Below are 23,796 nucleotides of genomic sequence, written 5' to 3' on the forward strand. Positions count from 1 at the left end.
AATGTAAACGTGAAACATGAATTTCAACAAAGTATTAATGTGCCAATCCTCAAAGTATTCATCAGGTCCCAAGCATTTCCACTGCTCAGTGTAGAAAACAGAAGCAGGCCTCATCTTTGCAAGATCGCAATCTCCTTTTATTTATTAGCTTTATATCCTTCAAATAATCTTTTACAGTAACAAGTATTTTTTCTAAGCAGAAGTTAGTTTTCAAATTTAGAAATGGGATTTAAGAAAGGAAAAGGACTCAACTGAAATGAGTGCAATAACATATCTTACAATAATTGTATTTAAGCTATTTGAGCAAAACCCACAGGTTAGTCTTTGAGTCCAGCATGTCTGAAATGACTGCATGAGTTATTCCTTAGGACAGCTATCTGTGCACTTCTGCAGTGGAATAGGATTGAAGAAGCTCCATTCCTCTCCAATGTTTTTTTCCTAATCAAAACGTCTAGCCTTTCACTGAACTGGTGGTTAGGAATAAAGCAAGTACACACCAAGGAGCATACTTGAAGAAAGCATAAAATGCTAAGGCTGCCAGCACAAACTGTTGCACGTACTCCCTGCTCCAGCCATATGCTCCCACATATGCATCTTCCGCCTTTGCTCTAGCGCACAGCCTCGAGCTATAAGGTGCACCAGAACGGGAAATGGTTCAAGTCAAACCTAACATGTGCTGGGCTAGCAGGGCCTCTCGCCCACACAACACGACCACACAAACGCTTGGCCCCCTCCTAAGAAGGGGAAAGCCAGGCCACTTTTTTTTTTTTTTTCCTTTTCACAGCAGTGCAATGCTAACAAGCCTGGAGAAACTCGGCCTGACCCAGCTGGAAGCAGAGCTGAAGGCCAGCACTAGGTTGCTCCCGGTGGAGCCAGGACAGGCAGCGCAGCAAACCCGAAGCCCACCGGTGCTGAGTGTGCCCGTGCCCCATCCTGGCCCCAGCTCTGTGGGGCTGGCAGCAGACAACCCCGCTACCATGGACACGATCCTCTTCCCCCCTTTCACAGACCTTCTGGTGAATTTACAGCTCATGGGAACACACTTGCAAGAAGTCAAATAGTGCCAGTGATTTTGTACCAGCAGGACACACCAAAATAAGAGCCCATCCCCCTTGCCCCCCTGTCCAAGAAATAAAGCATTACTGTAATGAAATGCCCTGGTAATTGTTTTGGACATGAACCAGTGAAGGTATGTGGAAAAATAACACAGGCTGCCAATACAAAAATAAAAACGGACGGAATAGTAAAGTGCCCTCTCAGTAAGTGTATCCAGCAGCAGCATCTTGTCTCACTCTGAAGCAGCCTGATGCTAAGCAGGTGTAACCTGCCGTGGTTCTGCAGCAACCCTACAAAAGGTCAGCTGAAAATCGCCCATGAATCTCAGAAATTCACATCTGAGTGCAAGACATACAAGAATACAACTCCTTATATGTCTGAGAGCACTGGCATTTTTGCTAGTACCGGTTGGTTTCTAATGCTGTGTTTCATTACTGAAGCTAAGGGGAAAAAAATAAAAGTCAATGACTGGCCCAATGAAAAATTAGGAGAGATGTATTTTAAAAACCTTTGTTTGTTTAGCTGTTACGAAGCTATTGCATAAGTACCCCCATACTAATTTTATTGGCTCACAGCACATATAATTTGAAAGTATTATGTTACCTGCATAAACCATACATATGGCTCAGAATGTCAGAGTAATCTGTCTGTGGGAACTGTAATGTATGGTTCTGGAAGAGAGGTGGTATACATAAATTATGCAAGGTATTTTCTAATCCCCACAATATTTCAAGGAATGGGACAGCCATTATGTAACAAGAAATGTCTCCTACACCTTCCTGACAGATGGGACACGAACCTTATTGCTTTTCCCTGTTCCTGCAGGGCAGGTTGCTCTCCCAGTTCACTGCAGCAACGTACCACTAATTCTAAAGGCTTCATCATTCATTCAGATTTCAGCATTTCATCGTGGTGGAAAGGCTACTATTTTCCATTTGCTACACATTGCCAGAAGTTAATTACTTCTTATCGAAGGAGCGCCAAAGGAATAAAAAATTGGCCAAGGTGAAGTTTACAACAGTGCATGCAATGAACAGTTTTGTCAGTAACATTAAATGGCTACTTGCTTTTTTCTAAAAAATGGCCCTAGAATCACCATGAAACATCCAAAGCTCCTTCACCCCATAATTAAACAAGGCCAGATTTGTGTTAAGACCAGGAACACCGCTAGCTGCATCAAGCAGCCAGCAGCTGCCACAGACCTGCCGTACCCTGCTGAAAAAGTCCCTTCATTTCTGTGCTTCTCCTTCTCTAGTGCTGAGGCTTATGTAGTTTAGAGAATGTAATTGCATTAAAAGATACAACTTCTGTCTGAACTTTAAAATAAGCACATTTTTCCCCCAACACATTTAAACCACAAATCCAGACACATAATTTGGCAATTAGTGTTACACTGTTAATTCTTAAGAAAAAATTGGCAAGTTTAAAAGTACAGGCAGGCCTACAGAGCGCAATTTAGTAGAATGATATTCCAAATATATTGAACAGCACAGTGATTTATATAAGAATATGAAAACACTATTTTTGCCATTACATGTCATTAAGTCCCTTCTTCAGCCCAGTTGCTTCAGTTGGAACAAGCCACTTAAGTTCTGAATGTTGTTAAGTTCTGAATAGCCATGCTACTGAAGACAACAGGCAGAGAAGGAACGACAAAAAGAACCAGCATTTCCTGCCTCTGCAGCGAGAATTCACTCCACAAAATGTCACAAAGCTAAATACAAAGAAAAATGAAAACCAAAGGTCTCTTCTAATCTTGTTGGAAAAAAGTTCCTTCCAGACCTTAATCAGTAGCTGAACTTTTTACCTCGAGTACACATGCAGTGTTCACCAATCACTGAAGTCGTGATCTTCAGCGTAAAGCGCTAAATGACACCATGCCTGAAGCTTCTGCGGTGACAGGGATTCATCAGGTGTTAGGACTGCATGTCACAGTTGCCAAGAAGATTAAAAACCTTGGCATTTTAAGAGGCTTTGTACTTGAGGTTTATTTGTGTATGCCTTCCTGAAGACTAAAGGAGCAAAATGCCTCATCCAGCATCTGCAGTATTTTTCTGTAGCTAGAAGACAGCAAAAATGTTTCACTTATATTTTTTTTATATCTATTATTTTTAATTGCTATTGGAAGAAAATGAAAGATGAACATAGGGACTTTGTCCCCACGAACACATGCTAGTTCTAACTAGTTGGAGAATCAAAACACTCCAAAGGCCAGCTCCTCTGCTAACTCGTATGTTGTTAAAAAAAGAAAAAAAAGTGTTTCTGCTAACCCATTGGTCAGATTGACTTCATAGGATGTAGTTTTGTCCCTTCATGTACCTTATAAAAGGACTACATGCAGACTAATGAACGACTCAGACAGATAACATTTCTGCAGTCATTTCTTCCAAATTATAATGCAAAACCAAAATACAATAATCAAATCATTGTCTTGATTTTCTATTGCTTACAATTTCTTCAGTCTTCTCACCTAGTGAGAATTAGCAATGACCACGCTACAGATTTGTACCAAATACTTCTGGTATTCCACATTTGCTGGTATAAAGGACTCAACAAAGCACATGGCAAAGGACTATTGGATTCCATGAGCCACAACTATTTAGAAGACCATCATGTTAAACCATGGAAGGACAAAAACGTGCAAGTGTTTAGAGGCTGTGCTTCAACACAATACACACACACAAGTTGAGGTCCAGTTCACTGAAGCGTTACAAATCAAAACTCAATCACTTCCTTGAGCTCCAAGTGCTCTATGAGGAACTGAAAGGTTAATGAGCAAGGTGGCTTTAATTGCTTTTTCCTAAATACCTGGCCTATGAACTCAACAACCCCTTTTAAAAGCTCCATATTCCAAAATTTATACAGCAAACGTTCTTCTGTTGGAATTTTCTATTCATGGAACTGGACTATAAATAGGGATATAATATCTTTAATAGATTGCAGAGACCATTCTCTTTTCAAATATCCTGCCCTTGCTAGAGGCTGTAATGACAACAGCGAAATAGCTCGGATACCGCTGGGAGCAATTTGTCAGAGCAGTGCACAGGGTCCAGGGTTTTCCTGTTGTAATTAGTGCACAGTGCGTGCTCACCGCCAGCTTCAGGCACTGCAGCAATTCCAGATTCAACCCTATGTCCACCTACCAGCAGAGCATGTCCATGTATGTGTTTTCATAACGCACCTTCTGTAAATTGTTCATTAGTCATTTGCAATTTATCTTATGTGTCCACCTACAGTCTTCAACTGGCAGTGTCAGTGACACATGGTTTTCACATTACTGAGACTACAGACGAGAAGAGTTTGTGCCATTTTTCCCTTTCTAAGACTGAACAGGTACAAAACATGTCATACACCACGTCTTAGGACAAAGTTCCAGATAATTTCACTTTGATGCAATGTGTGAGGACCTGAGTTTCATGTTACCAGAGTTACAGCTTTTGTACCTTTGCTCACTTACTGAGCAGAAACAATTTTTTCACTTTTTTTTTTTCTTCTACACCACAGGAACCCCTGCCCTACACATTGGCGCCATCATTCACAAGTACAGAATTCCTTCCTGCTTTGCTGGTGATTCTGCCTAGTGTATTTCACACAATAATTTCTGCTCTATCTTGCTCAGCTACATTCAGAAACAAAAATCCAATTGCATTGAAATGAAAGCTGTATTAAACTTAATCTAGACAGAACTCATTTTCTCACTTTTACTGGGTGGATTCCAAAATTCTCAACCACGTCTACAAAAATGTCACAACTGCAGCTGTGGGAACTGTGAGCCACATGCACCACTCTGAGGGGAATGGCGTGACAAGGCGTGACAAGGTATGACAACCAGCACCATGCAGAATGTCCGTGGGTGGCTGTGTGCACCGGCATGGTGCATACCAGGACTTGGGTGAGACATTCCATGGTGCAAATCAATCAGGTTTTTGTCAGGTCATAAAAAGCACAAGTTGGATAACCATGAAGGGAAGAGCCAGGAGGACAATAACTTGCACCCAATGGAACTGCCATTCACAGCAAATTCACAGCAATGACTGTCATTGAACATGCATGAACAGCCCTATCTTTGCAAAACCTACTTCAGGAAGATGAAGACCCAGAGTTACACCAACAACCAATATAATTGCGGCTTTTCTCGGCCTCTCATGTAGTTTAATCCTTACTTCTTTTCCCAACAAAGGCCACAGGATTTCATTCTTCCCTACTTTTAGCTTAGAACCTGTCTGTTGAAATAGAAAACCACCAAACTTAAAGAAGAAACTAACTCTGTAAAAGATCGTAGACAAGCAATGAAAGACACAAAGTGTTGATAAAATATTCCAATAAATTGAAAATCTTACCATTATAGAAAACTGAACTTCACTGTTTCAAACTTTCAGTTCCTGCTGCTAGATCTCATCTGTGCTTTGTTAGGTTACTGAGAGTTTAGCATATCATTTGATTTTTTTTTCTTGTCGCATTTTGGCTCATGCACTAAATAACTATTAGAAATTAATTTAAAAAAAATAAGAATATTTTACTTGACTACTCTAGTAACAATAACAAGTTCTAGCCTCGCATTATAGAAACCATTTTCTTCACTATTTTCTTTTCCTTAGTATGTATTTTCTTTCAACCTGAGCAGGTTGTTGGGCACATTTATGAAGACTAAGTTGCTTGTTTCATTTTAGGGAAAGCAAAACTGTAAACAACAACAAAAAAAACCCACACAACACAAAGCTCTTAAGACAGCCAGAGACAAATTCAGCGTTCACACTAACGTGAAACAGACACATGACGCGTCAGATTATTTCAGTGGTAGCATTCAGCAAAAGCATCTTACTCAAGAGCAAGCCTAAGATCTACACATCAATTAAGTAATATCATTTTCTTGCTTATCATTTCCAACACCTAAAGTATTCTACATAGGTTCTGAGACCCCTAGTTTGAGGAAGAAAGCATTTTCTCCAACCCCACCGAAGTTTCCAAATCAACACAACACTAAGCCTGTTCTCATGAGCACATCAACCCTTCTTCGACAGAACAACTGCTTCAGTAGGAAGGTAGGACACAAGCACTGGTGCTGTATTCTGTAGGTAGGAAAACAACTTGACATGCAATTTTTCTTTTTGAAATCTTAGACCAGACCTGGCAGCTGACTCCCTTGTACCATCAAATTCAGCTTTCCTTACACCTTATTTTTACTACAAAGAAGAAATGCAAGCTTGAACAGAGATACTCTTTACAAGGCAAATTCTGAAACAAACAATCGAACTCAGCAACTTCCACATGAAGAGAGATGAGGCTGTGAGATGGCAGTACACAATTTACTGTCAATAGCATAATGATTCAAAGCCTTTTCCCCAGGGCACAGCATCTTTTCCTAGCTGAAAGGGCAAGCTTAGCCTACTGCGACATTAAGCAGCAGATGAATGACCATGTTGCCACGCTTGTTTTGGGGATTGATCACGTCCAATTAATTCCTAGAAGAAATCAATTGTTCCTACCTAGCTCATTTACATTAACAAGAAAATATTAATGACTTTACTGCTCATACATATTGAAAGTAGAGGTCACATTTGTGTTTCAGCTTGATGGTATTTCAGGAGAATTCACCATCTCCTAGGAGAGAACAAATAAAACCACACAGTTTTTTTGGTTATTCAGCATTAAAAGTCAAGTATTTTTCTGTACTTTTTACTGACAATGGGATCATATGCCAATTAGTCTTGGATTACTGCCTTATTTCTATGGGTGGAATTTTTATCATACACAATAGAAAGCACAAGACCATTTGCTTCCATTGCTAGCTTTATGTTGAGCAAAGTACTAAGTACAGAAACTCGGCCGCGGTTACCATTTCCTGTTCAGATAGCCAGAAAGTCCAACACACCATAAGAAGAACGGTGATACACACGTGCAGGTAAAAGCAGCTCATACCATTTCATTCCTGGAAACCATCCTCAGAAAAACATTCAAATTGAACCTTTGTGGTGGGATTTAAAACTCGTAACGACTGCCAAAAACTTAAATAACGCTTTATCAGACTCTGGGATTAGCCTCTTTGCGAGCTACACACTATGAATAGTACACGTCTGAGCATTCGTTCTGGACTTCCTTCCCGAGGGAGAAATATAATAGGGAGGTATTTCAAGACTAAATTCAGAACTTGATTGCATTATTCTGTTCAGCACATACTGCTATCATTTCTGGTAAAGTGTCCTAGTTAAGGGTTACAGTAAATTGATCACATAATACTAAAGGAATTTGTCATGTAATAGAAATGGAATTTAAGAGCTGAATACCTGATATTATTAATAAAACAGGTCTGTGAACAGAGACAGTTAAGAGATACAGCTTATATCATTACCTGATCCTACATTCAATTAGAGCTGGTGAAATCAGACTTGCAAAGACAAAATAGACTTGCAATCGTTTTTTTTTCCCACTGGAAACTTTTGCCTGGGCAGTGCAAAGGTGGGGATTTGCTCCCTGCATATCTTCTGCCACGACAAGTGGCCCACACGCTTTGCACCTCCTTTTGGATGAGGAGTCCAAGCCCCTCCATGCAGTAAGGCTCTGCTGCTCCCCTCTGTGGTATCTGACAGGATTCAAAATACTAAGCAAAATGCCAGCCGCTCTGAAGATCTATGGACCGAGATCTCTGGCTGTGAAAGAGAAAAGCTGACAACAAGAAGCCGTTGGAATACAATTAAACCTGGAAAGCCATCTCAGTAGCTCTAAGGTAACAGCACACAAGGAATTATAAGTGTGTAGGCACACGACTGATTTCAGTATTGTGGTACATAGATTAACGAGCTTCAAATCCTGTGCTGCTACATTTGAAAGCAAAAGAACACATCTCAACCAGGCAGTCACCTCTGCTCTAGCTCATCGCTACTAATATTTTTGCTGACAGGTTTTAAGATACATAGGTAAGGGAGAACAACATACAACTGTCTCTAGGTTGTTGATTACCTTTTAAGGTGAACTTCGACGCAGGCATAGAACTAACGGAAACTGATGCATTTAGTCAAAATATGGTTTAATTCCTCATGAGAGGGATACAACACCAAGAACAAAGAGCTAACATAAATGATTTATATTATCTCACTGATAAAAGCTATTTTTTCAGACCACGCTTGTTATTATTCAAGTCTATTTTATACCAGTGCAGATAGGATACTGCTCTTTTGCTTGCATTTCTGTGAGAGCAAACCCCATTTAAATAAATGCTGCCTCCGACCCTGCACACACATTCACTTTTTCCTCCTTCTCTACCATAGTACTCGTTCCTGTTAAACCATCGATCCACAGCGGTCATTAGGGAAGGCAGATGCTGAGTGTTTTAGCAGAGCAGCCAACAGCAAATCAAATGCCTTGTGATTGCATTTTTTTTTTTTTTTTTTTAATCATGATGTTCAGACTCCATGCTGTCCCCAGTGGAGGCAAAACCACTCCATTTTGGTCAAGGGGAAATTCACCATTGCTCCAGGGGCTTCACAAGGGAACAGTTTTCTGCCTTTCCTTCTCAGCTTGTTAAAATGCTTTTATTTTTTCTCTTGCTTTGCCCAAACTAAATAAGATCCTCAAGTGTATGATTGCCATCCGCATGGTGCCTCTTCACTGTATTTTACATACTTACTCACAAACTGCAATGGGTCAAACTGTTAATAAAAAATAGAATTTAGCTATATGTTTCCCATTTCTCAGGAAGAGCAAAACTAAAGTTTACCATATGTTAACTTCAGCTTTCTAGTTAGCATCTAAGAAGACTATTACCATATAACCAAGTTAGTACAGTATTTCTAATGCATCCTGATCCCAGAAATGGTCCCTTACAAGGAAGAAATCACTTGTCTTTATCATGGATGAATAGGAACATTAGATCGCTATTCTTGCAGTTGGGGATATGCAAAGAGGCCTCCCATGCAAAAAAAAAAAAAAAAAAAAAAATCATTTTACTGTATAATTGCGCTTCACATTAGAACCACAGATTTGGAATTTAACACCTTACTGAGTCACAATGAAGCTCGTATTGATGTGAATGGTACCAGTCTTCTTGTATATTTTCCTAACTGAACAATTTCTTTTACACTATTAATCTATATTCTAGTAACCAGCTGTATACAACAAATTACTAGAAAAAAACATGTAATTTGTTTTTCCTTCAGTTTGCCTAAGATGGTTATTACCAGATAAAATCCATTTCACAATTAGGAAAAAAAGCAGTTCAGTATCCAGCTGCATCCTATTGCCCCACTCCTGGAGAGTTACAGTACCATCTGACAAATGGTAAAGCTTCTCCTTTAATACATTAAAAAAACCATATATCATCAGTAGTAAAGTATCTGTCTTTCTATTAAAATCCTCCTGAACCATGATAAAAAGCAAGGTGTCACAATCCTTACCCATCTTCTAAAACAGGAATATAAGAGAAAGAACTCCTGATACCTAGCTCCTTTACATTAACAGTTTCTTCTCATTTTAATATAGAATATACTAAAGAGATGTTTGTCTTCTAGTAGATAGTAGAAAGGAGGTGTTGGGGAAAAGCTTTTTGCCTGTCATTTCTTGTATCTTACTTCTCACGACAGTTCACATTGTTTAAGTGAAGAGTTTTCAAGGTTTGGGCTGCAAGCCTCAGCATGCCGAAATGAGTTGCAAATATGTGGAAGGGGAAGGTTACCAACATCATGCTTCTTCCTCTCCTGTTTATACTTTTATTAAAAAAGGAGCTCCAAAAACATTTGGTCATTTGCTGTACGGCTACCTGGCAAATGCAACAAGCATGCTGAAACAATAGGGGATGTGAACTGGTGCATTTATTTCAATAAGTGCCATATGTATTTTGGAATTTGGTAATCATGGATCTGGCACCACTTTATAATGTATTTGGGACAGACTGGAACATTTTTCTGAGATTGCTATAACCAGGTGCTTCTGCCTCCCTCCGGCTAGCCTACCTTTTACTGTTCATGTTTCCTGAAAGGACAGGAATGGAAATAAGACATGATCTACAACAGCCCATAGAGACACAAATCAAAGCGATACTGCCAGTTCCTGGTTTTATTTCTCGATTCCCTCGCCTTCCCCTCCCCAGTTAGTTATTTTCTCAATAGGATCACACTGAAGCACCCATTACTGCTACTGCAGTAGGTGCACTTAGCTAGGAAGAGGTGCAACGCTGAATTACTTCGAAGATGTCTGCCTTGACCAACTGCATTTTGCAAGAGAAAACTTAAGTTGTTCCAAGAGCAAAAGCTGAAACAGTGCAAGTACAAACTCCCTACCAGTATCAGATTTATCCTAGTAGTTAAAAGCTGTCTTAACTCATTGCCAACATGCTGAAGACATTAAGAAACATCTATCTTGATGAGCAAAAGCAAGATGTCAGTCTCATTGAAATCTGTCAGAGGCTCAGGTACCTGGGAACAATCCATCATGCAATGGGTAGGACCATCAATAAAAGAGGGAATTCCAGGAGCTTATAACCCATCTTTCCCATTAGATCTCCAAGCCGAAAGGAGCACTGGTAAGGCTTGTCGCTGTAATGTTACATTTGGTGTTACCGCAACATTTGATATTCATACTTCACATGTAGCAGGGCAGGAGGGCACGACTGACCAGCATCTTTGGGTATATCGTTCATCAGGAACCTCTGATAGCAAGAAGTATTTTAACAGACAAAATAACCTATGCCTGTTAAAAGCGTTAAGAGTATGCTGAAGTGCAGAGTTTCCATACCAAATGCCAGAACTACATAACACAGGGACCTGTGGCTAGACAACCTAAGTTCAAACTTCATACTTTATATTCTAAGCAGTTTTAAATGCTTATAGACAGCGTTCATATTCCTTTCGCAACCACAGAAACACTGACTCAGTCCTGAGATCCCCCTGACACCACGCTCTTTTGAGACTGACCACCACCACAAGCGCCAGAACAGCCTCATTTAAGAGAGCCAAACAGTGACTGCCACAGCTGCTGCTGATACAGTACGTTCATCTGCAGATCTCCACAGCCTCGCTGCCTCTCTTACATGCTGTAGCAAGGAAGCCTAAGAAAAAGTCATACATCTCATAGAAGACCAGCGTGTCCTTCTAACTTACTGAAGTGTGTTACCATTGAGTAGTGCTCATGCTTTGAGGGCGGGGCAAGGATAAGGACTTGTTTTATATGTCTTTATTTCCATACAAGTTACAAGAGGCATTGTGGTTGGCCTCTTCCCAAGCCAACCACATTCATCTCCTTGTGCTGTGTGCTTCCATTCCAAAATCACGAGATCCCTCCTTGCTCCTTTTTGCCTTGTGACAAGGAATTTCTGCCATAGTTTTACATATTAGTTGTATACACACTCTAGCACAGGATGTTACATTGATTAGTTTCAATCAATTAGTTTATTTTTTTTTTAAAGCTTTTAAGCAGAAGGAAGGCACCTAACTCTTCCTAAAGGGACTTCAGAGACAGAAGACAGACAGGTGTTGCAACTCATCTTGGACCTATAACACTGACTACACCAACTCTTAGTCATATACTCCACACAGAAGACTAGCAAAGACCTCTTCTTGTGGTATTTGCGTACCCTTCCCCATCTTCATGGGGCGTTCTCGTTTCACATTGTTCGTGCTGGTAACACTAGCTTATAAAAACCTTAGTGCACAAGATTTCGTTACCTCTGCAATACTTGGTTTAAATGATGGTAATCTGGTCATTTATTCATTACATAACCAAGTTCTGCCCACAGAGTGTGATTAAACATCAGATTTTTTTTTCACTTAATTAAAAAAGTTTGCTGTCACACTCATTTTTACTTCACAAAAGAAAATCAAATAACATTTAATGTAACAGACTACAGAAAAGGGAAGAACAACACAGGAACAGAGCATCCTATATTTTACTGCGGTTTTCCTAGGACATGATTTGCGTATTAGCACATAGTATAGTAGCTAATAAAGCCTGCTCGTTAGAGGACACTTCAACAAGCTTTCCAGTTAGCTTTCAGTTTTTCCATTTAGCCTCACCTTCACTTAGACCAACCCAGAGGCTAAGTCATATGCAAGACCTAGATAGGCACAAAAAAAAAAAAAAAAAAAAAAAAGCCGCCACCAGGACAGCCTAAAGACCACTACTACTGAATTAACCATGAGTTTGTGGTTTTCAGGTTTTCAACTCCACCTTCCCCTTTTAACATCTGGTGAGTCTCCAACAAGAGGATTAACAGGACTACCATGACCAAAACACATTTGAACTGTAAGACTTGAAAAAAAACAACTCAGTTTTTTGTTGGCAAACATACATTTTATTAGCTGAGAAGTAAGCACTGAAGAGAAAACCATTTCCTGCCGGTGGGCAGGAGAATCACGAGTGCAATTACGAAGAAGCACCAGGCCTTCCTGGCAGAGTTAACACAGTCATAAACAGCATTATCATCAGTCCCATCAATGTTTGTTTTCAACCCAGATCAACACATAGTGCTCCTGCCTTTCGTATCAAATACAGAGTTAATCAGAATTGCTGAATTTCAAAAGATTTTTGTGTTGCTTTTGCGTTCACGCATCAGTGCTCTGCTCATTTCCTCAAGTCTTTCTCTACTTCCAACAATAAATCAGTCCACACACTTAGGCCACAGACTTGAAAGTCTCCATCCCGTGCCTTCAGGAGTTTGAGAGCAGCTTGGGTCTGTCGGCTGAGCATCACAGGTCCCTTACACAGGCAGCTAAAACGCTCCCTCAGCTCCTCCCAGGACAGTTCAGCCTCATCAGGGCAGCTTTTAACCCACTGTCCCTGCAAGGGGTCATACAGCAAGCTGCTTCCCCAGCCACTCAAGAGGTCCAAATAACGCTCGCTTATTTGCGAATAGTGAGCAGCTAAGGAAGCAAGAAGAGAGCCCGGGAGCTGCTGACAGAAGGCAGCAAACCTCTCCGCGTCCTCCAGCAGCCAGGAAAGCAGGGTGCCAGCCCCCGCTTCCTCCTCCTGCTGGGGGCCTCCCCCCTGCCGCACCAGCAGCAGCGCTGCCGCCACCACTCGGAAGGCTCTGGGCCGGGGCAGCTGCTGCAGGACCCCCCCGAGCCAGAGGGGCTCCCCGGGGGGCTCATCCCGCAGGCGGCCCAGCAGCAGCCCCGCTTCGGCGGCCAGCCGCGGCTCCGGGCCCCCGGGGGACCTGGGCGGGGAGCTGCGGAGCGGCTCCAGCAGGCAGCAGGCGGCTTTCCTGCGGGCCAGCAGCGCCAGGCGGCCGGGCCGGGCGGCGGGGGGCTGCAGCAGGCGCTGGAGGAGGCGGCGGCAGGCGGCAGGAGGCAGGGCGCGGTTCTCCAGCAGCGCCAGGCCCAGCAGCTCGGCGCAGCGGCCCAGCTGCCCGAAGGCGAGCGGGGCAGCGGGCCGGGCCCTCCGCAGCCGCTGCCCCACGGCGTGGCGGAGCCGGGGCCGGGCGCGGAGGCGGTCGTGGAGGTGCTGGAAGTAGCGGCCCCAGTCCAGGGCCCGCTCCAGGGTCGGCGGGTCCCAGGCGCGCACCAGCGCGGAGCGGCAGACGGCCAGCAGCGCCGGCAGCTGCTCCACCTGCCCCAGCACCGCCTCCATCGCCCCGCCGCAAGCCGAGCCCGCCGCTGCACCCCCAGCACCGCCTCCCGCAGCCGATCGGAGCCGATCCGAGGCGGCGAGGGAGGGGTTAGGGGCGGCATTGGCCGAGCCGGGCGTCAATCCGCTGCCTCCCCATAAAGGGGGACGGGGCGGGCGCTGCCGCCATTCCGTGACGGGAGCCCGCAGCGCGGGGAGGGAGGGGAGGGTTGGGGCGCTCCACGAGGAGGGAATATAAACCTTAAAAAATAAACCAAACGCGCTTGTGACGCCTGAACGCAATTTAAAGAAGCGAAAGCTGTTCACGAGCACACTGTGTGGGGATATTTGGCATCTCCAGGGCGGCCGTGGTGTTCCCCACTGGGGATGGCTCCCAGCCCGCAGCCAAGCCCTGCTCACCTACACCCTGTGGTGCCTCACCCTAACACCCTGTCAGCTATGCCCCAGCTGGCCGCCTTCACCAAAGCACCATGTTTGTGCCTCGGATAGAAAAGCCTCTTGTAGCTGAGGGAGCTGTGAGCTGCCACCCTGTCCTCTCAGGGGGAAAAAATTCTGGAAGATTCCCTCACGGGCATCCCCCATGGGGGCAACTTGAGCAACACCTCACGCAAGCCATGGTGTAAATGCGCCAGAACCGCTTCCACACGCAGCGATAGGAGAGAGGCCCTCCCTGCCTTCCCTTCCCGCCTGCGCCAGCAGGAGCTGAAGGCCATTTCTCCACAGTGCACCAAAAAAAAAAAAAAAACAAAAAACAAAAAAAAAAAAAAAAAAAAAACACAGCACAACCTGGCATACCTGTGAGACCAGCAGCTCAGAAAGACTTCCTTCACGCCCACGTCCTGAAGATCACCTCACGGAGAACAGCGCGTTGCCCTCCGTCTCGTCCCTGTGGGGGCCGTGCACACGGCACTGCCTCACCGCGCGGCCCGGCCGGCTTCCAGCACCTTCCATGGCGCCCCGGCGGCTCCTGAGGGCTGGGGAGGCTGCAGGCGTACAGTGTGGGGGCACACAGAATTGGTCTAAAAACAGTAAAAACCCAAAATTCAAGGACAAAGAATAAAGCTTTTCTTAAGTGGAGGCCCTGTTTGATTTTCTTTTCTTTCCATACACCCTAGTGCTGAATATAGCTCTGTATGGTGCTGAATATATTCCCCCTATACTCTGCCCTCGTGAGACCCTACGTAGAGTACTACAACCACATTTGGGGCCCCCAGCACAAGAAAGATGAGGGCCTGTGAGGACAAGCCCAGAGGAGGGCCACGAAGGTGACCAGAGGGCTGGAGCACCTCTCCTACAAAGACAGGCTGAGAGAACTGGGGCTGTTCAGCCCAGAGAAGAGAAGGCCCTGTGAAGGCCCCATTGTGGCCTTTGAATACTTAAAGTTGGCTTATCAAGGAGAAGGATTCTTTACTTAGGTAGATAATGATAGGGTAAAGGGGAACAGTGTTAAACTAACAGAGAAACAATTCAGTCTAGACATTTAAGTGGAAACTCTTCCCTGTAAGGGTATGAATGTAGTGGAAAAGGTTACCAAGAATGGTTGTGGATGCCTTATCCCTGGAATAGTTCAAGGCCAAGCTAGACAGGACCTTGGTCAGCCTGATTTAGCATGTGGCATCCCCACCTCTATCAGAAAAGTTAGAGGTGCAAGATCTTGAAGATCCCTTCCAATCCAAGCCATTCTGTAGCTTCCTTTGGGTTTTCTAACACACACCAATTGTTCCCTGGGCACAGACCCCACTCCTAAAGACAACTTCTAGTCATTGAGGACCAGTTTTAATGACATAATGCCTCCAAAATAAATCAACTTAAAATAAACCAATCTAAACAGAAGCATGGATACTAACCTTTGCTACTAAAACCTTTTCCTAGACTGCTCAAGAAGAGTAGTTTAGGAACCTTCTGTCTTAAGTACCCCCATGAAAACATGTACCCTTTCACACCTGAGCGCCCTTATCCTGTTTTCTTATTTCAGCCACCTAATTAGGAAAGAATGGGGTTCACCTGTAAATTAAGGGCCTAATAACAAGAATCACTGAGTGAAATCCTATGACCATTGTTGTTGAAGGAGAATGGTATCTCTCAGTATCTATGAATACCCTGTAATTAACTGTATCTCATCTCTTTCTGAATGAGATGTTTTTGTACTGAAAAATCTTTTAAGCTTTCCGTTGATAGTTTCTAGAGTAATAAAAATAAGATGTGCTAGGGTGTTGCATTGACAAAAGAATTATTGCTTCTATTGTTAATCAGTTTATACTTTCCTATCATCTGCCATGTCCATCTATTCCAAAGCATATTAGAAACTAATAAAAATTAAAGGAAAGATGGAGCACACAAACTCTAGTCATGTACAATAAGTAGGTCTCTGTAGAGCTGCCTGAAAAATGGAATTTCTATTGTATTAAAAATTCTGAATATATCAATATTTGTTCTTGTCTCAAATTAGGATAAAAAGTCTAAATATCAGTATATTTTTCAACAATGGGATACAGATTGACATCTCTATAATAAAAAGGTTATGAAGAAAGATTTTATGTATTTCTAGGTATCACAGCTGTATTTGGAGTCTTGAGTCATGATGGGGGCACAGTTGATGTATATATAATAAAAAATATAAAGACTAATCCAAAGAAGTACCAACATTCTGCATAAGATAGCATTAGAAGATGAATTTAAGGAACAAACAAAATGGACAACGTAATGCTGAGACAGTTAGATTCGTATGTTAATTGGTTACATAACAACATGACAATAGTCTCTAAAATAGTCATTCTTGTTCTACACTTGCTGTTGAAGGAAATCCCTTTCTGCTTTTTTTTTTTTTTTTTAAGAGGGAGGGAGGGAAGGGAGGAAGGGATGGGAAGAAAGAATGGGGGTGGAAGGGAGGGAGAGGGAGGAGGAACAAGAGAGGGAGAGAGAAGGGGCACACCTGGCCACTCACGGAGTATGTTTTGAGTTGTTCCACTGCAAGCATGGACCCTATTGATCTGCTCGTGCTGTTGCCATCTAGTAATCAAATTGAATAAACTTGGTTTCTTTCTCACAGGTTAATTATTTACTTGTATTTTTAAGTGCTATTACCTTCACTTTCCTATTTTAGCTCTAGTGAAGTAATAGCTTGGGTAGGCTTAGGGCTTTTCATTATAACAGCAAAATTATTCACTATCAAATTTTGTTATTTATGTAGTTAATTTTTAACAATTTGTGTTGTCTGTTGTAACCCAGTAGTATTGCTAAGCAGCTTTGCAAGTATTTGAATTGTTTGGATATTAGTGCTGAGTTGGGTTTCTGGAAGAGGAGTGGAATAGCAAGGAGACACTTAGAAAAGTAAACAGTGTAAGGCAAAGAGATGATGTTAGTAAAGTTATTGTAACTTTGATGAGAATAACCCCGTGTAACACTACAGGTTTGGGGTAGAGTGGCTCAAAAGCTTTGCAGAGGAAAAAGATCTGGGGATGTTGGTCAACACTTGCCTGAACATGAGCTGGCAGTGTGCTCAGGTGGCTAAGAAGGCCAACGGCATCCTGGCTTTTGTCAGTAATAGTGTGGCCAGCAGGACCAGGGAGGTGATTGCCTCTCTGTACTCTGCTCAGGTGAGGGTGCACCTCGAGTACTGCGTTCAGCTTTGGACCCCTCAGTACAAGAAGGACATGGAGGCCCTGGAGCATGCCCAGAGAAGGGCAACGAAGCTGGGAAGGGCCTGGCACACAAGTCCTGTGAGGAGTGGCTGAGGAAACTGGTGTTGTTTAGTCTGGAGAAAAGGAGGTTCAAGGAAGACCTTGCTTTCTACAACTACCTGAAAGGAAGTTGTGGGGAGCTGGGGATTGGCCTGTTCTCGCAGATAACTGACCCTGGCAATTACAGGCCTGTCTGTCTTACGTCAGTGCGTGGTAAAATTATGGAGATTATCCTTGAGGTTATCTAAGCGCACCTCAGGGACCATGTCCCAGCAAACATGGGTTCACGAGGGGTAGGTCCTATTTGACTAACTTGATTTACTTTTCCGATAAGATCACCCATCCAGTAGATCAAGGGAAACCAGCTGACATGATCTTCTTGGATTTAAGTAAAGCTTTTGACAGTTTCCCATAGGATCCTACTGGACAAAATGTCCAGCATACAGCTAAACAAAAACATCCTACGATGGGCAAGCAATTGGCTGACGGGCAGGACTCCAACGGTTGTGGTAAATGGGGCCGCATCAGGCTTGCAGATGGTCACCAGTGGGGTGCCCCAAGGCTCCATTTTAGGGCCAGTCCTCTTCAATGTTTTTATAAATGCGTTGGACGTAGGACTAGAAGGTGTTTTGAGCAAATTTGATGATGACACTAAACTTGGAGGAGTTGTTGACTCTGTTGAGGTTGGAAAGGCCTTGCAGAGAGATCTGGACAGATTGGAGAGCTGGGCAATCACCAACTGTGTGAAGTTTAACAAAAGCAAGTGCCAGGTCCTGCACATGGGACAGGGCAACCCTGGCTGTACGTACAGACTGGGCGACGAGATGCTGGAGAGCCGCTCCGCAGAGAGGGATCTGGGGGTTGTGGTTGACAGCAAGCTGAACATGAGCCAGCAGTGTGCCCTGGCAGCCAGGAGGGCCAACCTGTGGTGCATCCAGCACGGCATCGCTAGTCGGTCGAGGGAGGGGATTGTCCCGCTCTGCTCTGCGCTGGTGCGGCCTCACCTCGAGCACTGTGTGCAGTGCTGGGCACCACAGTACAAGAAGGACATGAAACTGTTGGAGAGTGTCCAGAGGAGGGCGATGAAGATGGTGAAGGGCCTAGAGGGGAAGATGTATGAGGAGCGACTGAGGGCAGTGGGCCTGCTCAGCCTGGAGAAGAGGAGGCTGACAGGAGACCTTGTTGCAGCCTACAGCCCCCTCAGAAGGGGGAGTGGAGGGACAGGTGACCTATTCTCTTTAGTCACCAGTGATAGGACCCATGACAATGGTGTCAAGCTGAGGCAGGGGAGGTTTACGCTAGACATCAGGAAGAGGTTCTTCATTGAAAGGCTTATCGCGCACTCGTACAGGCTCCTCAGGGACATAGTCACAGCACCAAGCCTGTCGGAGTTTAAGAAGCATTTGGACTGTGCTCTCAGTCACATGGTCTGAATTTTTGAGTAGACCTGTGTGGAGCCAGGAGTTGGACTTGATGATCCTTATGGGTACCTTCCAACTTGGGATATTCTATGATCTGAACTAGTGATAGGACTAGAGGGAATGACCTCAAGTTGTGCCAGGGGAGGTTCAGGTTGGAAATGAGGAGACATTTCTTCTCAGAAAGAGCAGTCAGGCATTGGGATGGGTTGCCCAGGGAGGCGGTGGCGTCACTGTTGCTGGGGGTGTTCAAGGAAAGGTTGGACGTGGTGCTTAGGGACATGGTTTAGTGGGTGGCATTGGTGGTAGGGGGATGGTTGGACCAGATGAGCTTGGAGGTCTTTTCCAACCTTAATGATTCTGTGAAAGGATGTAGTAGGAGCACATAGATGTGGGGATAGAGTATTATTATTAGGATAGAGAGGATTGTCAGAGAGCTTTGTGGGGTGCATTCCTGCTTAGCTTGATTACTTCTTGAAGAAAAATTGAGGGTCTACGTCTGGGCTTCACAAAACCGTTTATGATCATGTAAGACCACATGCTTTGGCCACTTATGATTGTAGAAATCTCCAACATTGTTTTAGGATGTGTTTAGCTGTGTGTTTCATGTAGGATAAACTATACAGTCTCCTTGTTTTGTCTGACAAGTGAAAGCCATGTGGATATTTTAAGGGAGACTGTACAGACTACACATGTGAGTGCATGAGGCTTTATTTTAAGGAGGCCGAGGAAGCATGTAATCAGCTTTTGTCACCTCATCTGAAAAATTATCACTTCATTTCCCAGGCTGAGAACTCATGTGGCTGTTTTTTTCTGATTATTAAAAAAATAAATAAATAAAAAGGAAAAAAAGTGTATTTTGTATGATAGGCCAGAGAACAGGCTTAAAATTGCAGCATATCAGACTGTTGAACTCTTCTGGTGGATGCTGCTCAGAAGTAGCTATGATAGTGTGAACAGGGGCTAGGTTGGGTTTTATTTTTATGATGTCTATTCTTCACTTTAATGTCTAAAATGTGTTAAAAGAATAGCTTCTTTGAGAACATTCATCTACTGTTATGTTAGGCTGTGGTAAATGTTTCTGTGTTACAGCTTTTGATTGATAAGATACGCAGCCAAAACAGCTGTTGAGCAAGTATGAAAAGTGCCTGTCTGATGCAGAATCAGGACAGTCGTTTCCACAGCTCCTTGAACACAAACCCACTTTTCCATGAAACACTGCAAAACAGTTTCACGAGCCCTGTGTTTTGTATGAATTACTGTACTGTTTTGTTGAAGCTGAGAAGTCAAGTAAAAGATTTGTATGAAATTTTTATGAAACTAGTGGGTTTCTTTATTCTGGTTATGGAGCCAACAAAATGCGCTCTGGCAGGAAATAGCAGTTTTGAAGCAAAATTGGTCAAACTAGCCAGAGGTCTGCAGTCCATTGTTGTATTTACCTTCCTCTCAGAAGTCATATCGGCTGTAACAAGATTATACCGTTTCTCCTAAAAATAGAAGCTAAAGACATTCTGTTTCCGCAGTATATGTAGCAATTGAAAACTCCAAAATGGTCTTTCCTTACATATATTACTTCATAATACAAAAGCCATTCAGTAAATTGAGCAAGATGTATAATCATGTAATATTTTACATTTATCCATCATTTACATTTATCCATCATTTATCAGCAGTCCTGGCTATCGGGGGAGGTCCCAGTTGACTGGCGGCTAGCAAACGTGACGCCCATCTACAAGAAGGGCCGGAGGGCAGACCCAGGAAACTACAGGCCTGTCAGTTTGACCTCAGTACCAGGGAAGCTCATGGAGCAGATCCTCCTGAGAGTCATCACGCAGCACTTGCAGGGCAAGCAGGCAATCAGGCCCAGTCAGCATGGGTTTATGAAAGGCAGATCCTGCTTGACGAACCTGATCTCCTTCTATGACAAAGTGACGCGCTGGGTGGACGAAGGAAAGGCTGTGGATGTGGTCTACCTTGACTTCAGCAAGGCTTTTGACACCGTCTCCCACAGCATTCTCCTCAAGAAACTGGCTGCTCTTGGCTTGGACTGGCGCACGCTTCGTTGGGTTAGAAACTGGCTGGATAGCCGGGCCCAAAGAGTCGTGGTGAATGGAGCCAAGTCCAGTTGGAGGCCAGTCACTAGTGGTGTTCTCCAGGGCTCGGTGCTGGGGCCGGTCCTCTTTAATATCTTCATCGATGATCTGGACGAGGGCATCGAGTGCACCCTCAGTAAGTTTGCAGATGACACCAAGCTATGCGCGTGTGTCGATCTGCTCAAGGGTAGGAAAGCTCTGCAGGAGGATCTGGATAGGCTGCACCGATGGGCTGAGGTCAACTGCATGAAGTTCAACAAGGCCAAGTGCCGGGTCCTGCACCTGGGGCGCAATAACCCCAAGCAGAGCTACAGGCTGGGAGATGAGTGGTTGGAGAGCTGCCAGGCAGAGAAGGACCTGGGAGTGATGGTGGATAGTCGGCTGAATATGAGCCAGCAGTGTGCTCAGGTGGCCAAGAAGGCCAACGGCATCCTGGCTTGTATCAGAAACAGTGTGGCCAGCAGGGCTAGGGAGGTGATTGTCCCCCTGTACTCGGCTCTGGTGAGGCCGCACCTTGAGTACTGTGTTCAGTTTTGGGCCCCTCGCTACAAGAAGGACATCGAGGTGCTTGAGCGGGTGCAGAGAAGGGCGACGAAGCTGGTGAGGGGCCTGGAGAACAAGTCCTACGAGGAGCAGCTGAGGGAGCTGGGCTTGTTCAGCCTGGAGAAGAGGAGGCTCAGGGGCGACCTTATTGCTCTCTACAGGTACCTTAAAGGAGGCTGTAGCGAGGTGGGGGTTGGTCTGTTCTCCCACGTGCCTGGTGACAGGACGAGGGGGAATGGGCTTAAGTTGAGCCAGGGGAGTTTTAGGTTAGATGTTAGGAAGAACTTCTTTACTGAAAGGGTTGTTAGACATTGGAACAGGCTGCCCAGGGAAGTGGTGGAGTCACCATCCCTGGAAGTCTTTAAAAGACGTTTAGATGTAGAGCTTAGCGATATGGGTTAATGGAGGACTGTTAGTCTTAGGTCAGAGGTTGGACTCGATGATCTTGAGGTCTCTTCCAACCTAGAAATTCTGTGATTCTGTGATTTTTTTTTTTTTGTACTAACATTCTTTTTTTCTTTTCTTTTTTTTTTAAAAAAAAAAAAAAAACAAACAAACCACCAACCAAAAAAACAACTGTGGGGAGGGCGATTTTATCTACTTCAAATGGCATAGTAGCCACCAGTCATTACATAGTGACTTGTGTATGTTGATTAATGTGAACCCATAGACCATTCTTGTACAATATCTTGCTATTTGTACCACAGATTTTATGTAAAAATTAGGTTTTAGTTGAGGCTGTACCTGGCAGAACATGCCACCTTGTTCTCAACTTCGGCTGAAATCCTTTGAAATGTTATGTCAAAATGTCATCTCTCCAACCCTGAAGAGTAGCAAAGCCACGACGTGCTTTTGAAATGAGAACGGAATGAGTGTGTGATTAAATCACATTGGAAAGGTATTGAACCTATGAATTTATAGATCAGTGTGAGCCTCAGACAGTTTGGAAGGACTATGTTAAGACATGCACAAGATAGAGAAGTGATTTGAGACACCCAGCACAGATTCACCGAAGGCAGATCTTGCCTAACCAATCTGGTGGCCTTCTGTAAAGGAGTGACGGCATCGGTGGACAAAGGAAGGGCGATGGATATCATCTACCTGGACTTGAGCAAAGCCTTTGATACGGTGGTTCCTCACCACATTCTTCTCTCTAAATTGGAGAGGTATGGATTTGAAGGATGGACTGTTAGGTGGATAAAGAACGGGTTGGCTGGTGGCAGCCAAAGGGTTGTGGTCAACGGTTCTTTGTCTGGGTGGAGGCCAGTGACAAGTGGTGTCCCTCAGGGGTCAGTCTTGGGTCCAGTGCTCTTCAACATCTTTAGCAACGACATAGACAACGGAATCAAGTGCACCCTCAGCAAGTTTGCAGATGACACCAAGCTGAGTGGTGTAGTTAATACAACAGAGGGAAGGGATGCCATCCAGAGGGACCTGGACAGACTAATGAGCATGTGTACAGCTCTTCAGTATTCTGGAGAAAAGAAAAAAAAAAAAAAAAAGAAAAAAAAAAAATAGAATTACATGGCAAGCTGTGCCATGGTTTTCTAATTGTGAATAATCAGAAGTGGAAAAGCAATTGCAGACTTAAGAAGCTGTCTTTCAGCAGAGGAGCCACATTAAATAACCACTTGTGTAATCCTACACCAAACGCCCAAAGTGTGTATTAGTTTTGACTGGTTTTACCTAAGGTTGTTCGAGCTAAAGCATTTTAACTTGCATTTGCAGTGGTATAAGAGCATGCATGCAGTCATTTAATGTTGATTAGCTAATGAATGTTAAGGTGTTAAGCCGTGTGCTTTGGTCAATTGCCATTGTTTGTGAAAACTTAAAGAGAACTTCCATTTGCTGTGTGTTGTGGCCAGGGATTTGACGTGTATTGATTAGAATGTTTCTCTACATGCCTTTTCCCAGGCTTCTTTTCCTTGAAGCTATGAAAAGTCTTAATTACTTACGTTAACTACTATTCTTACAGGATCAGTTATACATATTCAGCCTTTGGGGCAGTCTGAGCCCCTTCCTTCATGGTACCCCCTACTTCTCCCCAGCATCTTTTAGGGTATGTGCTAAGAAGTATCTTAAGGAGGTATCTGTTTCAGAGGGCATCTTACTGGAATCCCTTGAAAATAATAGCTCCATAAAGCTTGTGGTAAACGTCACTGTCTATAGCTAAGGGTTTGTAACTTGGATATTTAATACTGTGGTGCTTGTATGAAGTCAAGCATATGAGGACTAAGCTAAGTCTAGTGTTAGTATTACTAGGCTTACCATTGAACAATGAAATGTCTTTAATAGCATTGGAACAAAAGTCCATGCACTTAAGAATAGGATGTAAAAGAAATTCTTTCCTACCCATATATTCTGTGTATTTCCATGACAGTTAAATTGCTGTCATTCACAAGAGTACAGGGAGATCTTATAAACACACTTTCATGTTGGAATTGGTTATATTTT

General features: G+C 43.7%; 1 protein-coding gene across 1 annotated transcript; it reads right to left on the bottom strand.

Moving 5' to 3' along the window:
• Nucleotides 1–12,314: 12,314 nt before the first annotated feature.
• On the bottom strand, nt 12,315–13,611 carry FANCF (FA complementation group F). Its single transcript, XM_032188770.1, has one exon. The coding sequence runs from the start codon at nt 13,609–13,611 to the stop codon at nt 12,607–12,609; it is 1,005 nt and encodes a 334-aa protein (XP_032044661.1). The 3' UTR covers nt 12,315–12,606.
• Between the last annotated feature and the right edge of the window lie 10,185 nt (nt 13,612–23,796).

The sequence above is a fragment of the Aythya fuligula genome, chromosome 5, assembly GCF_009819795.1.
Source record: "Aythya fuligula isolate bAytFul2 chromosome 5, bAytFul2.pri, whole genome shotgun sequence".
NCBI lineage: Eukaryota > Metazoa > Chordata > Aves > Anseriformes > Anatidae > Aythya > Aythya fuligula.